This window comes from Bos indicus, chromosome 25 (assembly GCF_029378745.1).
Source record: "Bos indicus isolate NIAB-ARS_2022 breed Sahiwal x Tharparkar chromosome 25, NIAB-ARS_B.indTharparkar_mat_pri_1.0, whole genome shotgun sequence".
Taxonomy (NCBI): Eukaryota; Metazoa; Chordata; class Mammalia; order Artiodactyla; family Bovidae; genus Bos; species Bos indicus.
Window position 1 is genome coordinate 6,979,508 of NC_091784.1, and position 21,035 is coordinate 7,000,542.

The 21,035-nt window shown below is 42.2% G+C and overlaps 1 protein-coding gene across 8 annotated transcripts in view; it reads left to right on the top strand.

Annotated features, from left to right (window-relative positions):
- The window catches only part of RBFOX1 (RNA binding fox-1 homolog 1), a 2,439,741-nt gene that overhangs the window by 1,720,236 nt on the left and 698,470 nt on the right, over window positions 1-21,035 (top strand). For all 8 annotated transcript variants that reach the window (XM_070779612.1, XM_070779617.1, XM_070779611.1 and 5 more), the window contains one exon: window positions 2,677-2,718. In XM_070779612.1, the coding sequence (XP_070635713.1) occupies window positions 2,677-2,718 (42 nt within the window). The remainder of the gene's footprint in view (window positions 1-2,676; window positions 2,719-21,035) is intronic.

Consider the following 21,035-nt stretch of genomic DNA (forward strand, 5'->3'; position numbering starts at 1 on the left):
AAATAAACATTTGTGTGTAACTCTGTTTTCTTAAGAGCTATTCTTAGAGGTGATACTTCTGGGTTAAAGGACACAGCAAAGCACTGATTTCTAGATTTGGGGCTCTGGCATATCCTAAGTAATGATTCCTGTTTTTGTTTTAGAGAAAGTCAAAAAGAAACCTTCAATATAAAATACGTAAAATATACATCAAAAGTCAGCTCCAAAACCTTCTTCTCCTTTAGTATGTTTCAAAAACTCTCCATATATTGTCAGATGTTAGGTATCAGGGATTGCCTCATTGGTGGGAAAAAAAAAAAAAAAAGCTAGAAATAAACAGAATAAATTGTGAATGCATACCCAAATTTCATTTTGATTTTGTTGTTGGAGTTGAAGGTGGAGTCGGCTAGTCACTCAGTCATGTCTGACTCTTTGTGACCCCATGGACCGCAGCCTGCCAAGCTCCTCTGTCCATGGAATTCTCCAGGCAAGAATACTGGGGTGGGTATCCGTTCCCTGCTCCACCGGATCTTCCCAATGCAGGGATCGAACGCAGGTTTCCCACATTGCAGGTGGATTCTTTACCATCTGACCCACCAGGGAAGACCACTCCCCATAGAGGGAGCGTGACCACAGGTCCCAGGTTGCCTTGTCACCTCCATATCACATCTGCTGACCCCAGGATAATCACTACGAATACCCCACACACTCCTTTAATGCCCATATATTTTTTTTAATTTTTTTAAATTGGAGAATAATTGCTTTCCAATGTTGTGTTAGTTTCTGCTGTATAGCAGCATGAATCAGCCACATGTATACATGTATCCCCTCCCTCTTGAGCCTCCTCCCCTTCCTACCGCCCACTCCACCTCTCTAGGTCATCATAGAGCACCAAGCTGAGCTCCCCGTGTTATACAGCAGCTTCCCACTAGCTATCTGTTTCACACCTGGTAGTCTATGGGGTCGCACAGAGTCGGAGATGACTGAAGCGACTTAGCAGCAGCAGCAGCAGTGTATATATGTCAGTGCTACCCACTCAATTTCTCCTACCCTCTCCTTCCCACTCTGTGAACATATTTGCAGGGAAGGGATGGAGTGTATATATATATATATATTTTTTTTTTTTTTTCTGTCTGGTCAACAAATTATATCGTTATTCTAAAGACACATCCTTGCTTTTCAGATCAGCTCAGTCGCTCAGTCATGTCCGACTCTTTGCGACCCCATGAATCGCAGCACGCCAGGCCTCCCTGTCCATCACCAACTCCCAGAGTTCACTCAGACTCACGTCCATCGAGTCAGTGATGCCATCCAGCCATCTCATCCTCTGTCGTCCCCTTCTCCTCTTGCCCCCAATCCCTCCCAGCATCAGAGTCTTTTCCAATGAGTCAACTCCTTGCTTTTAAGAAGCACATTTTGGTAGGGCATGGCATAGTGAGAGTGAAGTCGCTCAGTCCTGTCCTACTCTTTGCGACCCCATGGACTGTAGCCTACCAGGCTCCTCTGTCCATGGGATTTTCCAGGCAATAGTACTGGAGTGGATTGCCATTTCCTTCTCCAGGGGATCTTCCCGACCCAGGGGTCGAACCTGGGTCTCCCACATTGTAGACAGACACTTTACTGTCTGAGCCACCAGGGAAGTCCTAGGGCATGCCATAGGTATCACTAATCTTTTCCTTTTTTGAGCTTGTGGGAGATATCACAAGTTGATCAGAGTTCCCTTCTCTGATACAAGCACTGACCTCAGAATTTCCCCCAACGCAGTCCTCAGGGACATACTGCTATCTGATTAGAACTGGACCATAAAATGTAACCCATTTGCCAGGTGATAGGTGATATTGTGGGCCCTTAGCATCAGCAAAGATGCTGTGTGCTGACCAGTGCTTATCCCTGATCATCTTTTTTATTTTTTACTTTTCATTTTATATTGGAGTATAGCCAACTAACAATGCTGTGGCAGTTTCAGGGGAACAGCAGAGGGACTCAGTCATACACATACATGTACATCCATTCTCCCCCAAACCCTCCTCCCACCCAGGCTGCCACACAGTATCGAGCAGACTTCCCTGTTCTGTAGTAGGTCCTTGCCGGTTATCCATTTTAAATACAGCAGAGTGTACGAGTCGATCCCAAACTCCCTAACTATCCCTTCCCCTCTGGCAACCAGAAGTTCATTCTCTGAGTCTGTTAGTCTCTTTCTGTTTTGTAAATAAGCTCTTGTGTATCATTTATCTTTAGATTCCACCTATCAGGGATGTCATATATTTCTCCTTCTCTATCTGACTTAACTTCACTCAGTGTGACCATCTCTAGGCCCATTCATGCTGCTGCAGATGACATTGCTTCATTCTGTGTAATGGTTGAGTAAGTGGACCTTCCATGAGGAATGCCTGAACTTGTTGGGGCAAGAGGGAAAGCTTCACCCTGGTCAGATTCTACCTCCCGCACCCTCATTCACATGCCTCTCTTTATCTACCTTCAAGACTGTAGCTCATTCTAGCGGTGTTTCTGGATGACACAATTGAAACTCCAAAAGAACTGGAAGCTATTTGGACCTAAAGAAAACATTAAATGCATAATTAATTAATTCTGGGTCTACTTTGAACCAAGTGATTAGAAGTAATTTTCCATTTTCTTTCATGCTGTTTTCATGCAGAACCGTCTGATTTTCCCCACCTCTTTTTCTTCTCTTTGTAGGTTTCAAGACAACAGATGAATTGTGAAAGAGAGCAGCTAAGGGTAGGTGTATGTGCTTGTAAAATTCTTCCTGGGTCTCGTTTCTGTGTGATAAGCAAAAATTTCCCTGTCTCTCCCCAGACACAGGATTCTAAATAACGGGCTTCATCTTAAGACAAGTTGAGTTGAAAATATTTATCCCGGCTAATTTAGTATTGATTGAGTTGGTAAATACAGTATATCTTCTTTTGAAGTGCCATTATAGTAGATATGGATTTTTTGATTTAGATTCAGCAATAAATACTTCTTTTCTGGAATTTGTTTGACATCATTGTACTCTTTTTATGGACGATACGAGGTCTAAGTAATAACAAAGGTCAAAAGAACGCCTAGCTGCCTCCTTAATGTGAACGCCAGGCTCTTTGCTGAGTGGCTCAAATGCTACATGGCTGTTAACTGGGGTGGGTGAGCCGCTACTAAGTCAAGGACATTTTCTAGGAGAATTTGAGTCCTCCCTAGACCTTTTAGTTTTGGTGGCATGTGTATCTAGGAGGAGACAGAATTTTAAAACTCAAATGCTATTTACCTTCCTAAAAATGAAACTCTCCCAGTGCTGAAGTGCATTGGTTGTAAACAGTGTTGCCTCGATGAGAGCAGAGAACAGTCTGCGTATCAGTGTAGCTTGGTTCTGCTTTGTTCTGCCGTGAAGGTGTCATGGTTGAGATCCTTGATGGCCTGGGTATGGTATCTTAAGAAACGTCTGGATTGCCTCCTCCACCCCCAATTTGTGTTTTTAAAAAAATGCATCATGTTTTGGATGGATGAATGTGAAGTCATAGTTGGCCTGTCTTTAATGTCACTGGTGGAAATTGGCAATTTTTACTGGACTGTGTGCTGTATAGTCATGTTTGTTATAAAAATGAAAGGGATCTGTTACTTTTAAAAGCATAACAGCAAGGTTAGGGGTTAAGCCTTGTGCTTGAAGGGAGCTTACAGCCGCCTAGTTTATTGAAGTGTTCTCATGTTGCTTATACTCTCTGCCTTGTAACTTTTCAGAGCCTTTACTTCCTGCCAGTCTCAAGATGACAATGATTTGCAGAGTTATTTCCATTTTACAATAGCTTTTGGCATCAGGTGTGTTAAATCCTTATGTAAAACAAACAACAAAATCCAGTTGTGTGGAACGGAGAGCTGGTGGGTTGAAGCTTTCTGCTTTTATGCATATTTATTGTATGTGGCGTCCCAGCACGGCCCTATGGATTAACCTCTCATCTCTCCCCACTTCACTCCTAAGTACCTGTGCCTGCATTAGCTGTGACTTCTTCATGAAACAGCCTTCAAGATGTTTTAAGCTTTCCTGAAGTCTCTTATTGCTTTTCCCTGCAGTCTGAATTACTGGTTCATCCTAGTAAATAATGTATTGCAACTTCAGATTTCTCTTCCTGTTTAGATGGGGACGATGTGGCCAGAACTAGGTCAGAGCTAGATAAAGAGGAATGCGTGCTTTTTTTTTTTTTTTGTCTCCAGGAGGCCTTGATAAATTCCTCAGAATTAAGAAAAAATTCAAATCTCTATGGCAAATGAGATTCCCCCGGCAAATTAAGGATGCAGGAGGTAATGAAGTACTTGTGTGCAGTTGGAGGGCTTTATTATTTTGCACTGATGGGGGCACTGTCAACAGGGGTGTGGTTGAAGAACAAGAATGGAGCACACCCCCCCACACACACACACTCTGTTGAATACATTTCAAGCTGTGATTTGATATGAGGAGTCATACAGTTAACTCTAACCTGGTGCTCCAAAAGCCCTGTATAAGACCATCCCTGATACCAGGGACTGAAGCTTTGTTGTTGCTGTTATAGTCTGCTTTTACATTTTAAAGTAATTTATGTTTTGAATCGATAGATACATTCCAATCGATAGGAAACACATTTATGGGGTTTGAAATTTAAATGATGCCCAAGGGAATGCAGTGAAAATTTCCCTTCCTATTTGAATCTTAGGCATCCAGATCCCTCCTGGGAGACACCCAACTGTTATTAGACTCTGTCTCATCTTTGACAGCTGTGTCTTGTATATGGATATTTTCTCCATCTTTTCTGTTTTCCTTCTCCCCCTTTTTCTCCCTACCTGATCCCTCCTTTCCTTTGAGTCCTCTCTTGCGTTTATACTCTGCCCTCCTATTACCTGAAAAGAAAACTTTCTTGAGGAAGGTGATTGCTTTTTTGTTAGGAAGACACACTTTTGGGGTGTTCCTGAAAAGAAATCTGGCTCTCATCTGAAATACCTATTTTAATGAAATGCGGTATTTCTTTTTTCCTTAGAAAAAGAGGCAGTGGGAGAAAAACAGATAGTGGTTTACTTACCAGCATCATTGAAGGATGTCCATCTGCCAGCCTCACTTCTTAAAACATTTTTTAAATACAGCAAACTTCATTTGTAGTCCAGGATTATTGGACCACGGCCATGTTGCCAAGTTTATATCCCTTCACCAGTACATTCTGTTAAGTTGTCAGATTTCAAGGAGGCAATTGGATGGTTATACAATGTACCCCCTTTATCTTAGCCTCCTGGAACAGCAGATAATACAAAAAGATCCAGCTACTCAACCATATTTAGTGCATGTAGACACCTGTAGGTATTGGTACATCCAAAACCCCTCTTATTCTCCTTTTCTCACAAATCCTATCCCCCCCCCCAAAAAAATGCATTCTGTGAGGTACTTATTCTAAAAGATATTATAAATCAAAAATATTCTTTACTCAATTCATTATGTTAAAGAGTTAAACTTACTTTCTTTTAAGCTGCAGGACTTCTCAGAGCCTTTAATGTGCAAAAACAAAATACAGAGATGGTGATATACACATTATTAAAATTAATTTATTTTTTTAATTGGAGGAAAATTGCTTTACAATGTGATGGTTTCTGCCATACAGGAACGCAAATTAGCCATAATTATACATGTATCACCTCCTCATGAGCCTCCCTCTCCTCTCTGTATGCAATTTTTTGCAAACTCATCTGATTACAGACCACTTGGGGATGCGGAATACTCGGAGAAACACTTGGAAAATTATTGCAGTTTTGTTTTTGTTTTTCCAGTCAGAATGTCACTGTCTGAAAGTTACAGCAAAGCTAAGCATTCTTTAAAACATAAAACTATCTGGTCACCTCCCAATTTCAGCGTTTATTTGGTGGATTTGGGGGTAGGAAGCAGTAATCTAGAATCTTTGTGCCTCTCAGTCTTTCTTTCCTTCTTCCCAGAGGAAGAAGGAGCATCACATGCTGGGTACAACATTCTCATCAGGACTGAAAGCTAAGAGGAGCTTTTTCTTTTGATTGTGATTGGAGGAAAATCGTTCCCAGAAACCTTCTAGGCAGATGTTCTTTTTCATCTCATTGGCCAATCACCATGCCAATCACTGCCAGAGCGACTTGGGAGATCAGTGATTGGCCACAATGGCCATGATTTCCGCTCCCTCCCCCTGTCCCCAAGGGACAGGCACATTGTCACCGGAAGACGATAAGATTTGCTTAAACAGGAAGGAGAGGAGCATGTTGGTTAGTGGAATTTCCCACTAGCGTAGGCCATGAAAGGAATCCCCACGAGTCCTCTCTGTCCCTCGTGTTGCTGGTTTCCTGTCAACCCCTTCAACCCTGCACGTAGGACTCTGGGAACCACACTTACAGCCTCAGCTATGCCCAAACTCTGGGTTATGGAATCTGAAACAGATGCTTTCTCTGCCAGTCTCAGGGATCGCATCTCCCCATCCTAACCGCCTTTTCTACCCAGCTTGGCACTCTCTTTGTATTTTACCTTATGTTCTTTGGAACCATCCTGGATCCTATCTTTGCTGATTTTCCCTCATCATTGGGTATGGGCAGCAGACCAAAGACCTCACTCCAGGACCTAGCTCAGCCCCAGACATATCATCCATGAGTTCCTGGCCTCTACTCCTCCCAAGAGAAGGCCTCCAGCCAGTCATTCTGAGTGATGACTCACCCTTCTCGGAAGGCTATTGGAATTACTCTCATTTCCAGTGAGCAAACAACAGAACAGAAAACCTGTTCATTCCTCCATCCTAAATTTTGTCAATCTAGAGTAGGCTAAGCCTTCTTCTAGTTTATCTATTCAGACTGTTGCTGGATCCCTTTGGGGTGGTAGCTCACAGGGCTCATCACAAAATCTGTGCATTGAAAGTTCTCTTGACACTGTAGGGCTGCAATTACTCAGGTTTGCTGCCAACCGATGCCCAACAATGCCAGTTGGACAGTTGTCATAACCCACCCGTCAACATTTACCTCTCCAGCACCTGAAACCAACAAAGTGAGTGACAGTTGCTCAATCACGTCCAACTATTTGCAACCCCATGGACTATACAGTCCATGGAATTCTCCAGGACAGAATACTGGAGTGGGTAGACTTTCCCTTCTCCAGGGGATCTTCCCAACCCAGGGATCGAACCCAGGTCTCCCGCATTGCAGACGGATTCTTTACCAGCTGAGCCACAAGGGAAGCCCCCCAAAAGGGAAGCCAACAAAGAAACAAACAACTAAGAGAGAAATTGTATGATTTTAGTACATTATTGTTGCTCTCATCAGTCTCCCAGTGGGAAAGATTTTATGGTCATAGAATCCAAAAATCATTTTTATTTGCATTCATATAAAATACTTGGTTACAAAGGGATCCTTTGTGCTGTGGCTCTCAGCTGGTGGATTTGGATGAGCGACTGTTGAAGAAGTTTGGTCAAGTCATTACTGGGCAGGTGAAGGTTTGGTTCCCAGGTGGATCAGAATCATCTGTGGACTTAAATTTTACCTGTAACATGGCAGATGAATATCACGGGAGGCAGCATAGTTTGAGTGGTTAGGGGCGGTTAGGAGCTCTGGTGACAGTCTTAGATTCCTGTCTCTCTATGCTTGAGTTTCTCTAGTGCAAAATAGGGAGATTTTCTCAAAGGATTGTTGATTGAATTAAATGACTTTTATAAAGCTCTTCCCCCAAAAAGTATATACTCATCATCAATGATCTTCTGAATTATTGATCTTACATTCTTCCAACTGGTCCTCTCATCCCTCTTCCCACTAGGAAGGTGTGTTGAGTGTGGTTAGTTGCTCAGTCATGTCCTACTCTTTGCGACCCCATGTAGCCCACCAGGCTCCTTTGTCTATGGGATTTTTCAGGGACAAATACTGGCGTGGGTTACCATATCCTTCTCCAGGGGATCTTCCTGACCCAGGCATTGAACCCGAGTCTCCTGTATCTCCTGCATTGCAGTCGGATTCCTTACCCTCTGAGCCATCAAGGAAGCCGTCCCACTAGGATTAGCATGCCAGAAAGTGTGTTCAGAGTCTGTCTGTCCTCACACTACCCCCAAACTAAAAAAAAAAAATAATTCAGAGGATGGGTTCTGTACCTGATGGAGTGGTAATGTCTTCAGAAGAAAACCACCCCTCACTTCATTAACAGATGAAAGAAACTGGCTTGGGCCAGCCTAGGCAGAAAAGGCAAGCAATCAGGCCTCACAAGGAACAAAGCTTAGAAGCTGAAAGCTATCAGGATTCAGGCAGCTTTTTCCTACCTCTTCTGTTTGGTTATCCTGTGGGTCCACTCTTTTGCTTTGCATTTTGAAGACTCTCTTCACCTTCTTTAGGCACATTGCACTTTCCAGCTGCTATGATTTATGCAGCATTTGTTCCTACAGGTACAGGGACTGAGTCTTCATGAATCCTGATTATAGATTTCCTGGAAAAGGAATCTGGTTGGCCCAGCCTTCGGTCAGTTCCTCACTCTGGTCCAATCAGCTGTGTTAAAGGGGCAGTGTAAATAAAGCCAGTTGCCCAGGGTCAACTATTGAGAGATGACTGAATAATCTGAGAAAGAAGATCATTGCCAGTGAGTAAATATCCCCAAGGATGTTTGCTATACTTTCCAAACTTGGAGGCCAGAGCTGAGCAAAATAAGTATGCCACAGTAGCATACTACTGGGAAATAAGTATGCGACACCCTACTTAAGGGCTTCCCGGGTGGTTCAGTGGTAGAGAATCTGCCTGCCACTGCGAGTTCAATCCTTGGGTCAGGAAGATCCGTTGGAGAAGGAAATGGCAACTCACTCCAGTATTCTTGCCTGGAGAATCCCATGGACAGAGGAGCCCGGCGGGCTACAGTCCATGGGGCCTCAAGAGTCAGACATGACTTAGTGACTAAACGATATCATCCCACTCATAGCTCAGTGTTTCCCAAAGTGTGAGACACTTACCCTGCATGATCCAGCCTCCAGGTGGTGAGCTTCAAGTCAAAAGGAAATGAAGAATCACTTAGGAAGTTACTCCCTTTTCAATTCTCTTTGGATCCTCTTTATGTCAATGAGAAACCCTGTTTAAAAGAGGAATCTTTAACAAGTCTCTACCAATTTCTAAGCTCTTTTTATAACAGAAACGGAGCATGCCTCAGGCTTAAAGCCTACAGCAGCCAAGGCATCTATCCAGACTTTAAAAACACTGTTTGCAAAATATCGTAGTTAAGAACAAGGGGCCTGGAGCTAGGCCTACTGAGATAAAAATCTAGACTCTGCGATTTAGTACTTAAGCCTGTTACTTAAATCTTCTCTTCCTCCAATTCCTCCTCTTTTAATGGAGATTATAGCTGCATGCATTTAATAAGGTGTGTGTATGTGCATGCCAGCAAACAAAGATTAAAATAATTAATGCACATGAGGTGCATTAGTGTCTTAGAACAGTGTCTGGTAAAGGTTGGTAATTATTAGGTATCAATTTTTTTCTATTAACTTACATTCATGACTGTAGATACGGTTTTCTGTTTGAAGCGTCAACACAAAGTTTCTTCAGCAAGTACATCTATTTAGGTTAAAAACGAGTTGCTTTAAAGATAAATATTAACTACATAATGTTACAGATTGCCTGCAGTTATGACAGAAATCGTGACACTGGAATGCAAATGACGGAAGTTTTAGAAACACTAAAATGATGGTGCCAGCCTTGTGAAAGATGTTGTTGAGCAGATCTGCCTTATCAATATTTAATTTGCCAGTTAGAAGCAAGTTTCTCATTTCTGCTCGATGCAAGAGTGATGTGGATTGCAGAATGCAAATGGCTAATGATCCTCTTGGCTTAAACCCATTGCCTTCATCCGGGCATCAGAAAATGAAATGTTCCCAACCTCCTGGGAAGTGAGCTGTCAACAGCAAAACCATCTTTCCCTGTTTCTCTGCCCCCTACCCTCCAAAAGGCCAACCCATCCTCGATGGGTCTTAGGAGAGCAGGGAAAGAAACGTCAGCTCCCTACTCCTTGAAATGACCTCACAAGACTCATGGTTTGGGGATTACAGGTTTAGAATGGCACATTTTAAGTAAGATTGCCTGCTTCCCTTTAGCTATTTATTCAAGAAGTTCGTTCGTTTGTTTGTTTGTTTTTTTCAGGGGTGTATAGATAAGGGAAAGGGCCTACATGCAAATCAACATAGCTCTGTTTTTTTTTTTTTTAATATAATTTTACTTACTTATTTTTGGCTGTACTGCTCTTCATCGCTGCAGACTTTTCTTTTGTTGCGGCAAGCAGGGGGTTACTCTTTAGCTAAAGTGCCCAGGCTTCTCACTGCATTCTCTTACATTCATGACTGTAGATACGGTTTTCTTTTGCAGACGCAGCACGAAGTTTCCTTGGCAAGTCCATCTATTTAGGTTAAAAATGAGTTGCTTTAAAAATAAATATTAACTACATTAATGTTAATATTGTAGAATCTAGGGCGCGCAGGCTTCAGTAGTTGCGGCTCCTTGGTCTAGAGCTCGGACTTAGTAGTTGTGGGACAAGGGCTTAGTTGCTTCTCGGCTCATGGGATCTTCCTGGATCAGGGGTCTAACCGGTGTCTCCTGCATTGGCAGGCGGGTTCTTTACCACTGAGCCACCAGAGAAGCCTAAGAAGTGTTTCTGGATCATGTACCATATGCCCATCACTGTGCCAAGTGTTGGAGACAGACGGGTATAGCAAAGCCTACATGGCTCCCATTCTCCTAAACCTTACAGGTTAGTGGAGAAGATGAGCATTTGTCAAAATACCAGCACAAAATGGTACAGGGGAAAACGATAATTTCCTGAAATGAGAGATGCTGTGTAAAAGGACCCGGATGGAAAAACATACCTAATTGGCCTCCACTTATCAAACCAGCCAGAGTAACACACACACCATCCTATCCCTTTATAAAACATATTGACAGATGTCTGTGCAGCCTGTGAACTGACTGTTTTGTGCAACCTCACCTTTCTCTTCACCCGTTGAGGTGTCTGCTTGCCAAGAGTCAGTTGTATTTATTCCCAGACCTGCTTCTGCCAGCTGCACTTGTTATTGTAATTACATTATTTAGTGGAATATTATGTAAACTGGTGAAAAATGAGTGCAATAAGAAAAAGAGCTGTTTCTCTGAAAACAGTTAACGCTTTGGAAACATTCTATGAAAGCAAGCCTCAAACATTATTTGGCTTAGCTGTAAGAGGATGGTAACATGTTAGCCAAAAAAGAACCCTCAAAAATCTGGAAAGATTCTGCATTCAGAATTTTTCAAATGCATCTTGGAATTCTTGCGTAGCATTAAACAAAGCCAGAGCTGATAGTATAGATCAGAGCTTGGCAAACTTTTGCTGTGAAGGGCCAGATAATGAGTCTTTTAAGCTTCACAGCTATACAGTTTCTACTGCTATTATTCAAAATTGTCTTTGTAGCACTTAAACAGCCATGGACAAAATGAATGAGCAAGGCTTTGCTCCAATAAAACTTTATTTACAAGAACAAGGGTTGGGTCCGGTTTGGCCCCCAAACCATGGTTGGCTGACTTCCACTGGAGATTGAGAAATGAAGATGAGGTTTGTGTGGGAAAGATGATGAGGGATTCCATTCAACACTCAAAGGCCTTGGACTCAACATCAAAGGTCAATAAATTAATGCACATTAATATATTTTACATTAAAGTAAAAAATTTAAGAAGCCTCTGTATCTCTTTAAAAGTGATTCCTTCTTTTCAAAGGCTTCTAATGAACTACCTTCTTCCATTCCCAAATGAGATGCCTTCTAGAGAGCTGATATAGGGCCTTGAAACCAAAATAAAATTATGCTTATTTTTATGTGCTAACCCATCAGTCTAGAATGGAGGGAAAAGTTTATTCTCTTTCTTGGGATCCCCCAGCAAGTAATTTCTGGAACTCCACATCGAGAGTGACATTGTCCACATATGTATCACAGGGCTTGTCCCATGCAAACTGATGTTCAGCTGCTCCAGAATATTCTCTTTTCTCAACAAGTATCTGGTAACTTGCCTGTCTAGATCACTCTGTCTTCAGAACTACTTCTCTGGAGGCATGAACATTATCGTCTATGTTAACATCCCCAAAACTCTGTTAAAGTCAGGCTTTGGTGATTGGCAAACACCAAATTTGTTGAACAACAACAAATCTTTGCCACATACTCAAGAGATGACAGAAATCCAGTGTGCATGACTTAGATGACTCACCATCATTGCCCCTACCTGGTTCTTTGCTTCCATGTATATTCAGGTGTGCACACACAAGGAAAAAAAAGATTGATTCTTGCTTTACTCTTATAAACTAATGGTCCCATCTTAGAGATTTTTCCCAACCAAAGAGAGTTTGTTGTTGTTTAGTCCCGAAGTGTGTCTGACTGTCTGCAACCCCATGGACTGCAACACACCAGGCTTCCCTGTCCTTTACCATCTCCCAGAATTTGCTCAAATTCATGTCTGTGGAGTCGATGATGCCATCCAACCATCTCATCCTCTGTCGTCCCCTTCTCCTCCTGCCCTCAATCTTTCCCAGCATCAGGGTCTTTTCCAATAAGTTGGCTCCTTGCATCAGGTGGCCAAAGTACTGGAGGTTCAGCTTCAGCAAAGTAATTAGCTCTCTACTTGTAGAATTGACTGTAATTCAGACCACCAGAAAAATCTCCAAGGGCAGCTTCCCTACTAAAATAAGATATTCGTAAATACATTTAAATTAAAAAAAAAAAATGTTGCCTTCATTTTTGCACACCCTTCTTTCCAGATCTCATGGGTTCTCCAATATTCAAAAGATCAATAACAGATGAGCTAGAAGGATAATGGATCAAGAAACCAGCTGACTAGTTACAGACACTAGTTTTCCCAGCTTCATAGTGAGGTGCAGTTACATAGAGAGATGTACAGGTAGCCACCTCCCTGCATCTTAGATGCTGAATCCTGGCACTCACATGTGTGATAATACATCTGTCCTCCTTTGCATCTGCTGAGGCATTTCATCGTTTCCTCTGGGGAAGACTCCAGAGTTATTACATTTCGCACACTTGGCCTAATATTTATTTTCCTTTTCCTTTGCTTTCATTTCAGCCTAGTTTCCCAAGCCAGGATCCCCACCTTTCCAGGGCACATTTGTCCTATTTCTTGTTTTATCGTTAAATCAGTATCAAACAGCTTCCAACAAAACTGCTGATAATGCTGACATTTCAATTTGTCATCAGCATTCCTCATTTCTATGACTGATGTCTCAGTGAAGACTTACCCTCCTGCAGTGTACTTCTGAGATCTAAATACCATTCCAGGAAAAAAAAAAAAAAAAAACTTGATAGGGAACAGGGAGAATGGGGCAGGAATCAGATAAATAAGTATGTGTACTTTCCTGTACTTGAGTGAAGAAAGAGGCAAGTTTTCATCAGACAACAAGGCCTCCTATTCTTCATCATGAGAGCATCATAAGCTCATCATTAGCTCTCTCTTTAGAGAGCCCTTACTCAGGCTGTGCTGTTTGCAAGTACATAGCAGGTGGAGTGGACACATGCTTGTTTACTGTTGGTGTCCAGCAAGCATCCCTGCTCTCAGAGAACAGCATTCTGTGTGCTCTCGGGGTTAATTCTATTCCCTCACATGTTCATTGCTTGTGGTGGTTCAGTCGCTCAGTCATGTCTGACTCTTTGTGACCCCATGGATTGTAACCCATCAAACTCCTCTGTCCATGGGATTTCCCAGGCGAGAATACTGAGGTGCGTTGCCATTTCCTTCTCCAGGGAATCTTCCTGACTCAGGGTTCAAATCCTCCTCTCCTGCTTGACAGGTGAATTCCTTACCACTGAGACACTTGGGAAGCCCCATGTTCATTCTTACAGAGGCAATAAATAAGCCAAATAATATAGATATGGCCCAGGCAGCCAATGGGATTCCTTCTACAGAGATGTTGATGGGGGTCTTAGTCCATTCAGGCTGTTGTAACAAAATACCACAACTGGGTGACTTATCAACAACAGAAATGTATTTCTCACTGTTCTGAAGGCTGGAAGTTTGAGGTCAGGGTGCCAGGATGTTTTGTGAAGAGCTGATTTCTCATTATAGCCTGACATAGTGGAAAGGGCAGAGGATCTCTCTGGGGTCTTTTTATAATATGGCCACTAATCCCATTTGTGAGGGCCCTACCCTCATGACCTAATCACCCCCCCAAAGGCCCCACCTCCAACAACTATCACATTGGGCATTAGGATTTGAGTATGAAATTTAGGAGGACACTCTCACTGAAGGACTTCCCTGGTGGCTCAGATGGTAAAGAATCTGTCTGAAATGCGGGAGACTGAGGTTAGGTCCCTGGGTCAGGAACATCCCCTAGAGAAGGGAATAACTTTCCTGGTGGCTCAGCTGCAATGTGGGAGACCTGGGTTTGATCCTTGGGTTGGGAAGATCCCCTGGAGAAGGGAATGGCTACCCACTCCAGTATTCTGGCCTGGAGAATTCCATGGATTGTATAGTTCATGCGGTCACAGAGTCAGACATGGCTGAGTGACTTTCACTTTCTGTCCAGTATTCTTGCCTAGAGAATTCTGTGGACAGAGGAGCCATGGGGTTGCCAAAAGCTGGACATGACTGAGCAACTAAAAATCAATACATGAAAGAAGAAGGAAAAAAAAATGCTCATTGAAACTGCAGCAGATGTGGATGGCAGTGATACACAATAGGGGAGAAAAAACTTACAACAAGCTGGAGTTGATTCATTTCAGGGGTGACATCCTGATAAGACTGAAGGAGGAAGCCACTTCCTAAAGTTAGCCTTGCAGATCCACCCTGCTTCCTCTTTTTATACTTAAGCTTGGTTATCCAGCTCTCCCTGGAGTTATCGCATACCCTTCCAGTGATCTCTTTTTCTGCTGAAGTTAGTCAGAATTCATTCCTTTGGCCTGTGATCAAAGAACCTTTAGTGATACACGGGGGACATATGCTAAACTTGGGAGAATTGCAGAGCCGCGAGCTTGGTTAAAGGTTTGCTAAAAGCCAAGTCTTGTAGCATTTTCCAAAATGCTTCCCTGATGGCTGTGTGGATCAGCACTACCTTTTGGCATTGGTAGACCTTGGATTCATAGACCAAGGGAAGGCAGCTATCAGTTTCCATCCACAGAGGACATAGGGCCAGATGTTTTACCTACATTTGTTTATTTCATTGAGTTGCCATGAGCCTGAGAGGCATGTCAGAACTTATTCCTTTTTTGGATAAGTAAGATATTCTCTTTCAGCCACAAGGAATCACCCAGATCCCTGCAGATAGAGGAGAGCTGATACAAGATCATAACATGTCACTCAGTTAATGCTTCTCAATGTGTGTGTGTGTGCTCAGTCGCTTAGTTGTGTCAAACTCTTTGTGGCCCCATGGATTGTAGCCCACCAGGCTCCTCTGTCCATGGGATTTCCCAGGCAAGACTACTGGAGTGGGTTGCCATTTCCTTCTCCAAAGGAATCTTCCTGACCCAGAGATCAAACCCACGTCTCCTGCATTGGCAGGTGGATTCTTTGCCACTGAGCCACTTGGAAAGCGCAGTACTTCTCACCATACACCCCAGAGGCCACCTAGAGTATTAATGAAAACTACCATTTTTTTTCTTTTTTTGTCAAACTTAGTTGGTAAAACATTCTGATGCCCTAACCTCACCCTAGAGATACCAAATTATCATATTATTATGGGCTGAATCATGTCGTCAAATTCATATGTTGAAATTCTAACTGCCCCACCCCCCATACAACAGAATGTGACAGTATTTAGAGATGGGTCTTTAAAGAAGTAATTGAGTTACAATGAGTTCATATGGGTGGGCTCTACTCCAATAGGACTGGTGTCTTTATAAGAAGAAGAGATGAGAACACAGACACACACAGAGGAAAAGCCATGTGAAGACACAGGGAGAACATGGCCATCTTCAAGTCAGAAGTATAGGCCTCAGAAGAAACCAACTTGCCTGACACCTTGATCTCAGACTCTTGACCTCCAGAGCTGTGAAAAAATAAATTTCTAGTGTTTAAGCCACCTAGGCTGCAGCACTGTGTTCTGGTTTGTTGTTCGTTGTTCAGTCCCTAAGTTGTGTCTCTTTGTGAGCCCATGGGCTGCAGCAGGTCAGCTTTCTCTGTCCTCCACTGTCTCCCAGAGTTTGCTCAAACTCATGTCCATTGAGTCAGTGATGCCATCCAATCATCTCATCCTCTGTCATCCCCTTCTCCTCCTGCCTTCAATCCTCCACAGTATCAGGGTCTTTTCCAATGAGTCACTCTTCACACCAGGTGGCCAAAGTATTGGCATTTTAGCTTCAGCATCAGTCCTTCCAATGGATATTCAGCACTGATTTCCTTTAAGATTGACTGGTTTGAGCTCCTGCAGTCCAACAGACTCTCAAGAGTTCTCTAGCACCACAGTTTGAAAGCATCAGTTCTTTAACGCTCAGCCTTCTTTACCATCTAACTTTCACAGTGTATGTGTTACGGTACCCCTGGAAGATTCACGCATGTCCTGTGAGTCTCCAAGACATTACTACTAAACAGATGCAAGATGGTGTAGTTGATTTTGATGTGTTTTGGTACCTTTGATTTTTGTGCCCTGTTTAGCATATCTGACTCTTTGTGTCTGACTCCAAGAACAGTATCTCACCAGGCTCCTCCATTCAAGGGATTCTCTAGGCAAGAATAATGGAGTGGGTAGCCATTCCCTTCTCCAGGAGATCTTCCCAACCCAGGGATTGAATCTGGGTCTCCTGCATTGCAGACATATTCTTTACCATCTGAGTCACCAGGGAAGCCCTGATGATAGGTGATTTAAAAAAAAAAAAAAAAAAAATATATATATATATATATATATATATATATATATATACCCTCTCTTGAAGGGCAAGGATTATTCCCTAGACTCCTTCTGTGTTACCTGAGGGTACAACACATCAAATGGACGAATCAGTGCTATTCTTGATGGAAGTCTTGGATTTTCGAGTAGATTCAAGCTTGATCTTTCATTGAGATTACATTTCCCAACATTTGGGCAACTTGTGTTGAGCTGACGGGGTCATTGGCACACTCAATTTTGACAGCACAATGTCCTTCAAGCATGTGGGGAAACCAACGCCTTTGCTGCTACCTTTTGCACGTTTGTGTTTGCTCTGATGGTATTTCTAATTCACAGGTTGTGGTGAAGAGTATAGCAAGCTTCCTGGATAGAAAGCTTAGAGTCATCATTTCTGTGAGCTCGTTGTCTAAGATGCAGTGCATGTATACACAGAGAGTAATACTCACAGACTATTCTGCCAAGAATAAGTCAGAGATTAAACATTTTCAGCGAGTTTTACAGTGTTATTTTCTATGGTTATATACACTTGATCTTGACTGCATTTATGGTTCGACACTTTTAAGCCAAAGGCATGTTTTTATAGATGTCTGAATTAAACATAGGACAGTTTCCAAGATAGCTGAGTTGATGTTTAAGTGGTTTTGATTAACCTGGTTTTGCTTATTTGCTCCTACGTATTCCTAAGCAGAGTCATTTCCCTTTGCATAAAGTGATTTGGGAACACAGCCCCAGGAAGCATAATTTGCTAAATAGCCAAGAGCATCATGTCCAGAATATTTTTGCAAAGTTGCCTCAAACTAAAAACTTGAGACTTAGCCATTTTCTCCCCTCGGCTAATCAGGTGATGCAGTTTGGGAAATTGCAACAAAACTGTCGTTGTTGCTGTTCATTCGCTAATCGTGTCTTCTTCTTTAGCGACCCCATGAACTGTAGCCCGCCAGGCTCCTCCACCCATGGGATCCTCCAGGCAAGAACACAGGATTGAGTTGACATTTTCTTCTCCAGGGGATCTTCCTGACCCAGGGATTGAACCCACATCTCTGGTGTCTCCTGCATTGGCAGGCGAATTATTTACCACCGAACTACCAGGGAAGCCCCAACCTAACTTTATAGATACCAGACTGATTAAAGTCAACAAAAACCAAAGCTGACAAGACTGCGGTTAGGAGGGTTGATGAACCAGTGAGCAGGGATCAGGTCTGAATTTGCAAAGTCTTTAGTGCATTCAGTTTTGCCCAGAGAGGCATGTGGTCATGTGTCCTTCTGGATACATTTGTCATTAAGAGAAATTAACTCCTAATAAACAGGCTGGCGCTTCATGGGCACGTCCTCACCCCAAGCTTGAAAAAGGTGGGTCCCATCTGGTTTGACACACTGTAGATTCTTCAAAGGCTCAGCTTCTCTGCTGCTACTATAAACCTGTCATCTTAAGAAGCGTTGACCCTTAGGCGTCTTAGAACAATGACGTTATTCAATAGTTTCTACTGAGCATCTGTACACCACCAGGAAAGTAGCTATCTAACCTTTAAGGCAAAGTAAGTAGGTATCTTGCCCTTGAGGGGTATGCAGTCTTCTAGAAGGTGTGAAATGTGGAAATAAGCAATGATAAAATACGGCAGAAGAAAATCCCATTTAGTAGGTATGAAATGAGGTGCCGTGAGAGCTCGAAGGAGAATAGTATTGCTCACCCTAGATGCCAAGGCTGGACAGATTTTTTTTTTAATAATTTTATTTATTTACCTATCTATTTTTGGCCATTCTGGGTCTTTGTTGCTGTGCATGCTTTTCTTTAGTTGCTGTGAGTGGGGGTTATTTCTCTAGTTGGGATGCATGGGCTTCTCATTGCGGTGGCTTCTCTTGCTGTGGAGGACGGGCTCTAGGGCATACGGGTTTCAGTAGCTGCAGCACGTAGGCTCAGCAGTGTTGGCTCCCAGGCTCCAGAACACAGGCTCAGTAGTTGTGGCACATGGGGTTAGTTACTCTGCGGCATGTGGACCATCCTCGACCAGGGACGGAACCCGTGTCTCCTGCATTGACAGGCATGTTATTTACCACTGAGCCACCAGGGACGCCCCTGAGACAGATCTTTTAAAGGATAATCCCCCACCTGTCCCCCAACTTTGAAATCTTGCCTGAGTTCTGGGTTTTAATAACCAAAGACTACTGTTTATTTCAACTTAAGTATTACTTAAGCATCTCAAACTCAATATACCCAAATCCACGTTCCTCCATCTTCCCGTTCCACACATATCCATCAATCTAGTCTTTCTTTCCTCTTCTATCTCCTCATAAGAGATTCTGATTCATTTGCTGAGGCCATAAAACTAAGGTGTCACTCTTGGCTCTTACATCTTCCTCATCTCTACAATCTCCTTCAGACTTGAGATCCATACGATCTCTCAAATCTGTCAGTGCCTCTCCAAATCCATTTCTGCAAACAGAGTTGAGGCCACCGTGATTTCTCATACGGATTACCCCCAGAGCTTTCAAACAACTTGACCAGCTTTCTGGTTCTTGTTCCCTTTTAGGGTGAATATGTATTCGGGGTTGCTTGGAACAGTCCCAATTACCACTGTTGTTCTGGTGTAATTATGAATCATCCTTCCATCCCGTCCAATAAACCACTGTTTTGAACAACTGATCATGATTTCTCAACATTCCATTCACTCTTCTGGGCCAGAAGGACCTTGCAGAAACTTAATACTACTCTTACTCTTTATTTTGTTACTATGCTTCTCACCTTCTTTATGCTTGCATGCATACTAAGTCGCTTCAGTTATATCCAACTCTTTGCAAACCCCTACTAAGTTCCTCTGTCCGTGGGATTCTCTAGGCAAAGACTGGAGTGGTTTGCCATGCCCTCATACATGTAATCTGTAATTGTCTAGTTTACTTACCGATTAACTAGTTCAAGGTCTCTTTTTCCTACCTTCCTACTACCCTTAGAGTTAATCCCCTAGAGCTAATTTTACTTATTTTTCTGTTCTCTAATGCCTATAACATAATAGTATCTACATAAATGTTTGAAAATACAAGTTGAATATTGCTTTTTATTATTAATATAGTGAAAGAAAGCAGGATGAAGGCAAGTATATAATTTCACCTGTATGATAACCTATATCCCAGAGAGCTGCCCTATGACAAGAGATTATAATGTACCAGTGTGTCCTCTGATTTTGTCCAAGGGTTAACTAACTATGCCTCACAGGCCATATCTGGCCTGTGGATTGTTTTTGCATAGCCCATGGCCTATGAATATTTTTTAAATGTCTTTAAATGGTTAAAAATAAGAATAGGTGATTAAAATCATATGTCATCTGCAAAGCCTAAAATTTTCATTATCTGGCCTTTGTTGAAAATGTCAGCCAATCCCAGCCCTTTAATAAGAGCTATGCCTTAAGACTATGGACAAATTCAAAGCAGATTTGCCCTAACCAATTATGAAAATGAACTTGAAGAGGTCAAGAGCATTTATCAATTATTTAAGGGTTTCTGGGGAGAAAAAGAACAACAACAACAACAACAACAAAGCAAAACAAAATCTGAACTGTAGCTTAAAGGAAAAAAAAAAAAACAAAAAATTTAGACCCTCTATCATGTGTCAATTAAAATGTTCACCACAAAACAACAACTACACTAGTCATGTGTAGAAGAGGAAAAAAAAAAAAAAGAACAATCATCTAGGTCAGGGACTCGCAAATTACAGCCTGTGAGACAGCCACCTGCTTTTATAAATAAAGTTTCACTGGGATGCAGCCAATGGTAGAGTTGAGTAGTTTCATCAGAGACCGGAAAGTCCACAATGCCTGAAATATTTCTTCTCTGGCCCTTTAAGAAAACATTTTCTGGCCATTGATTAGGAGGAGAACAAACAAACAAACAACAACAAAAAAAACAGTCAATAGAAAGTGACTACAAGGTGAATCAAATGTTTAGATTAGTAGACAAATTATTCTAAAAATAACTATTATACACACTGAAGAATTTAAAGAAAAAGATGGACACAGTAAGTTCATTAATGAAAATCTCAGGAGTGGAATGATACCTGTAAGTAGGAACTAAATTGAATTCTAGAACTCAGGTGGTATATACGATCTGAAATGTAAATAGCAGGTTAGAAAATGCTGAATAAAGAAGTCAGTAAACCTGAAGACAGAATAGAATAATAGCTTTGAGGAACAGAGAGAAGAAAAAAATATTGAAAAATAGTTGAACAAAGCCTCAGTGACCTGTGGGAGAT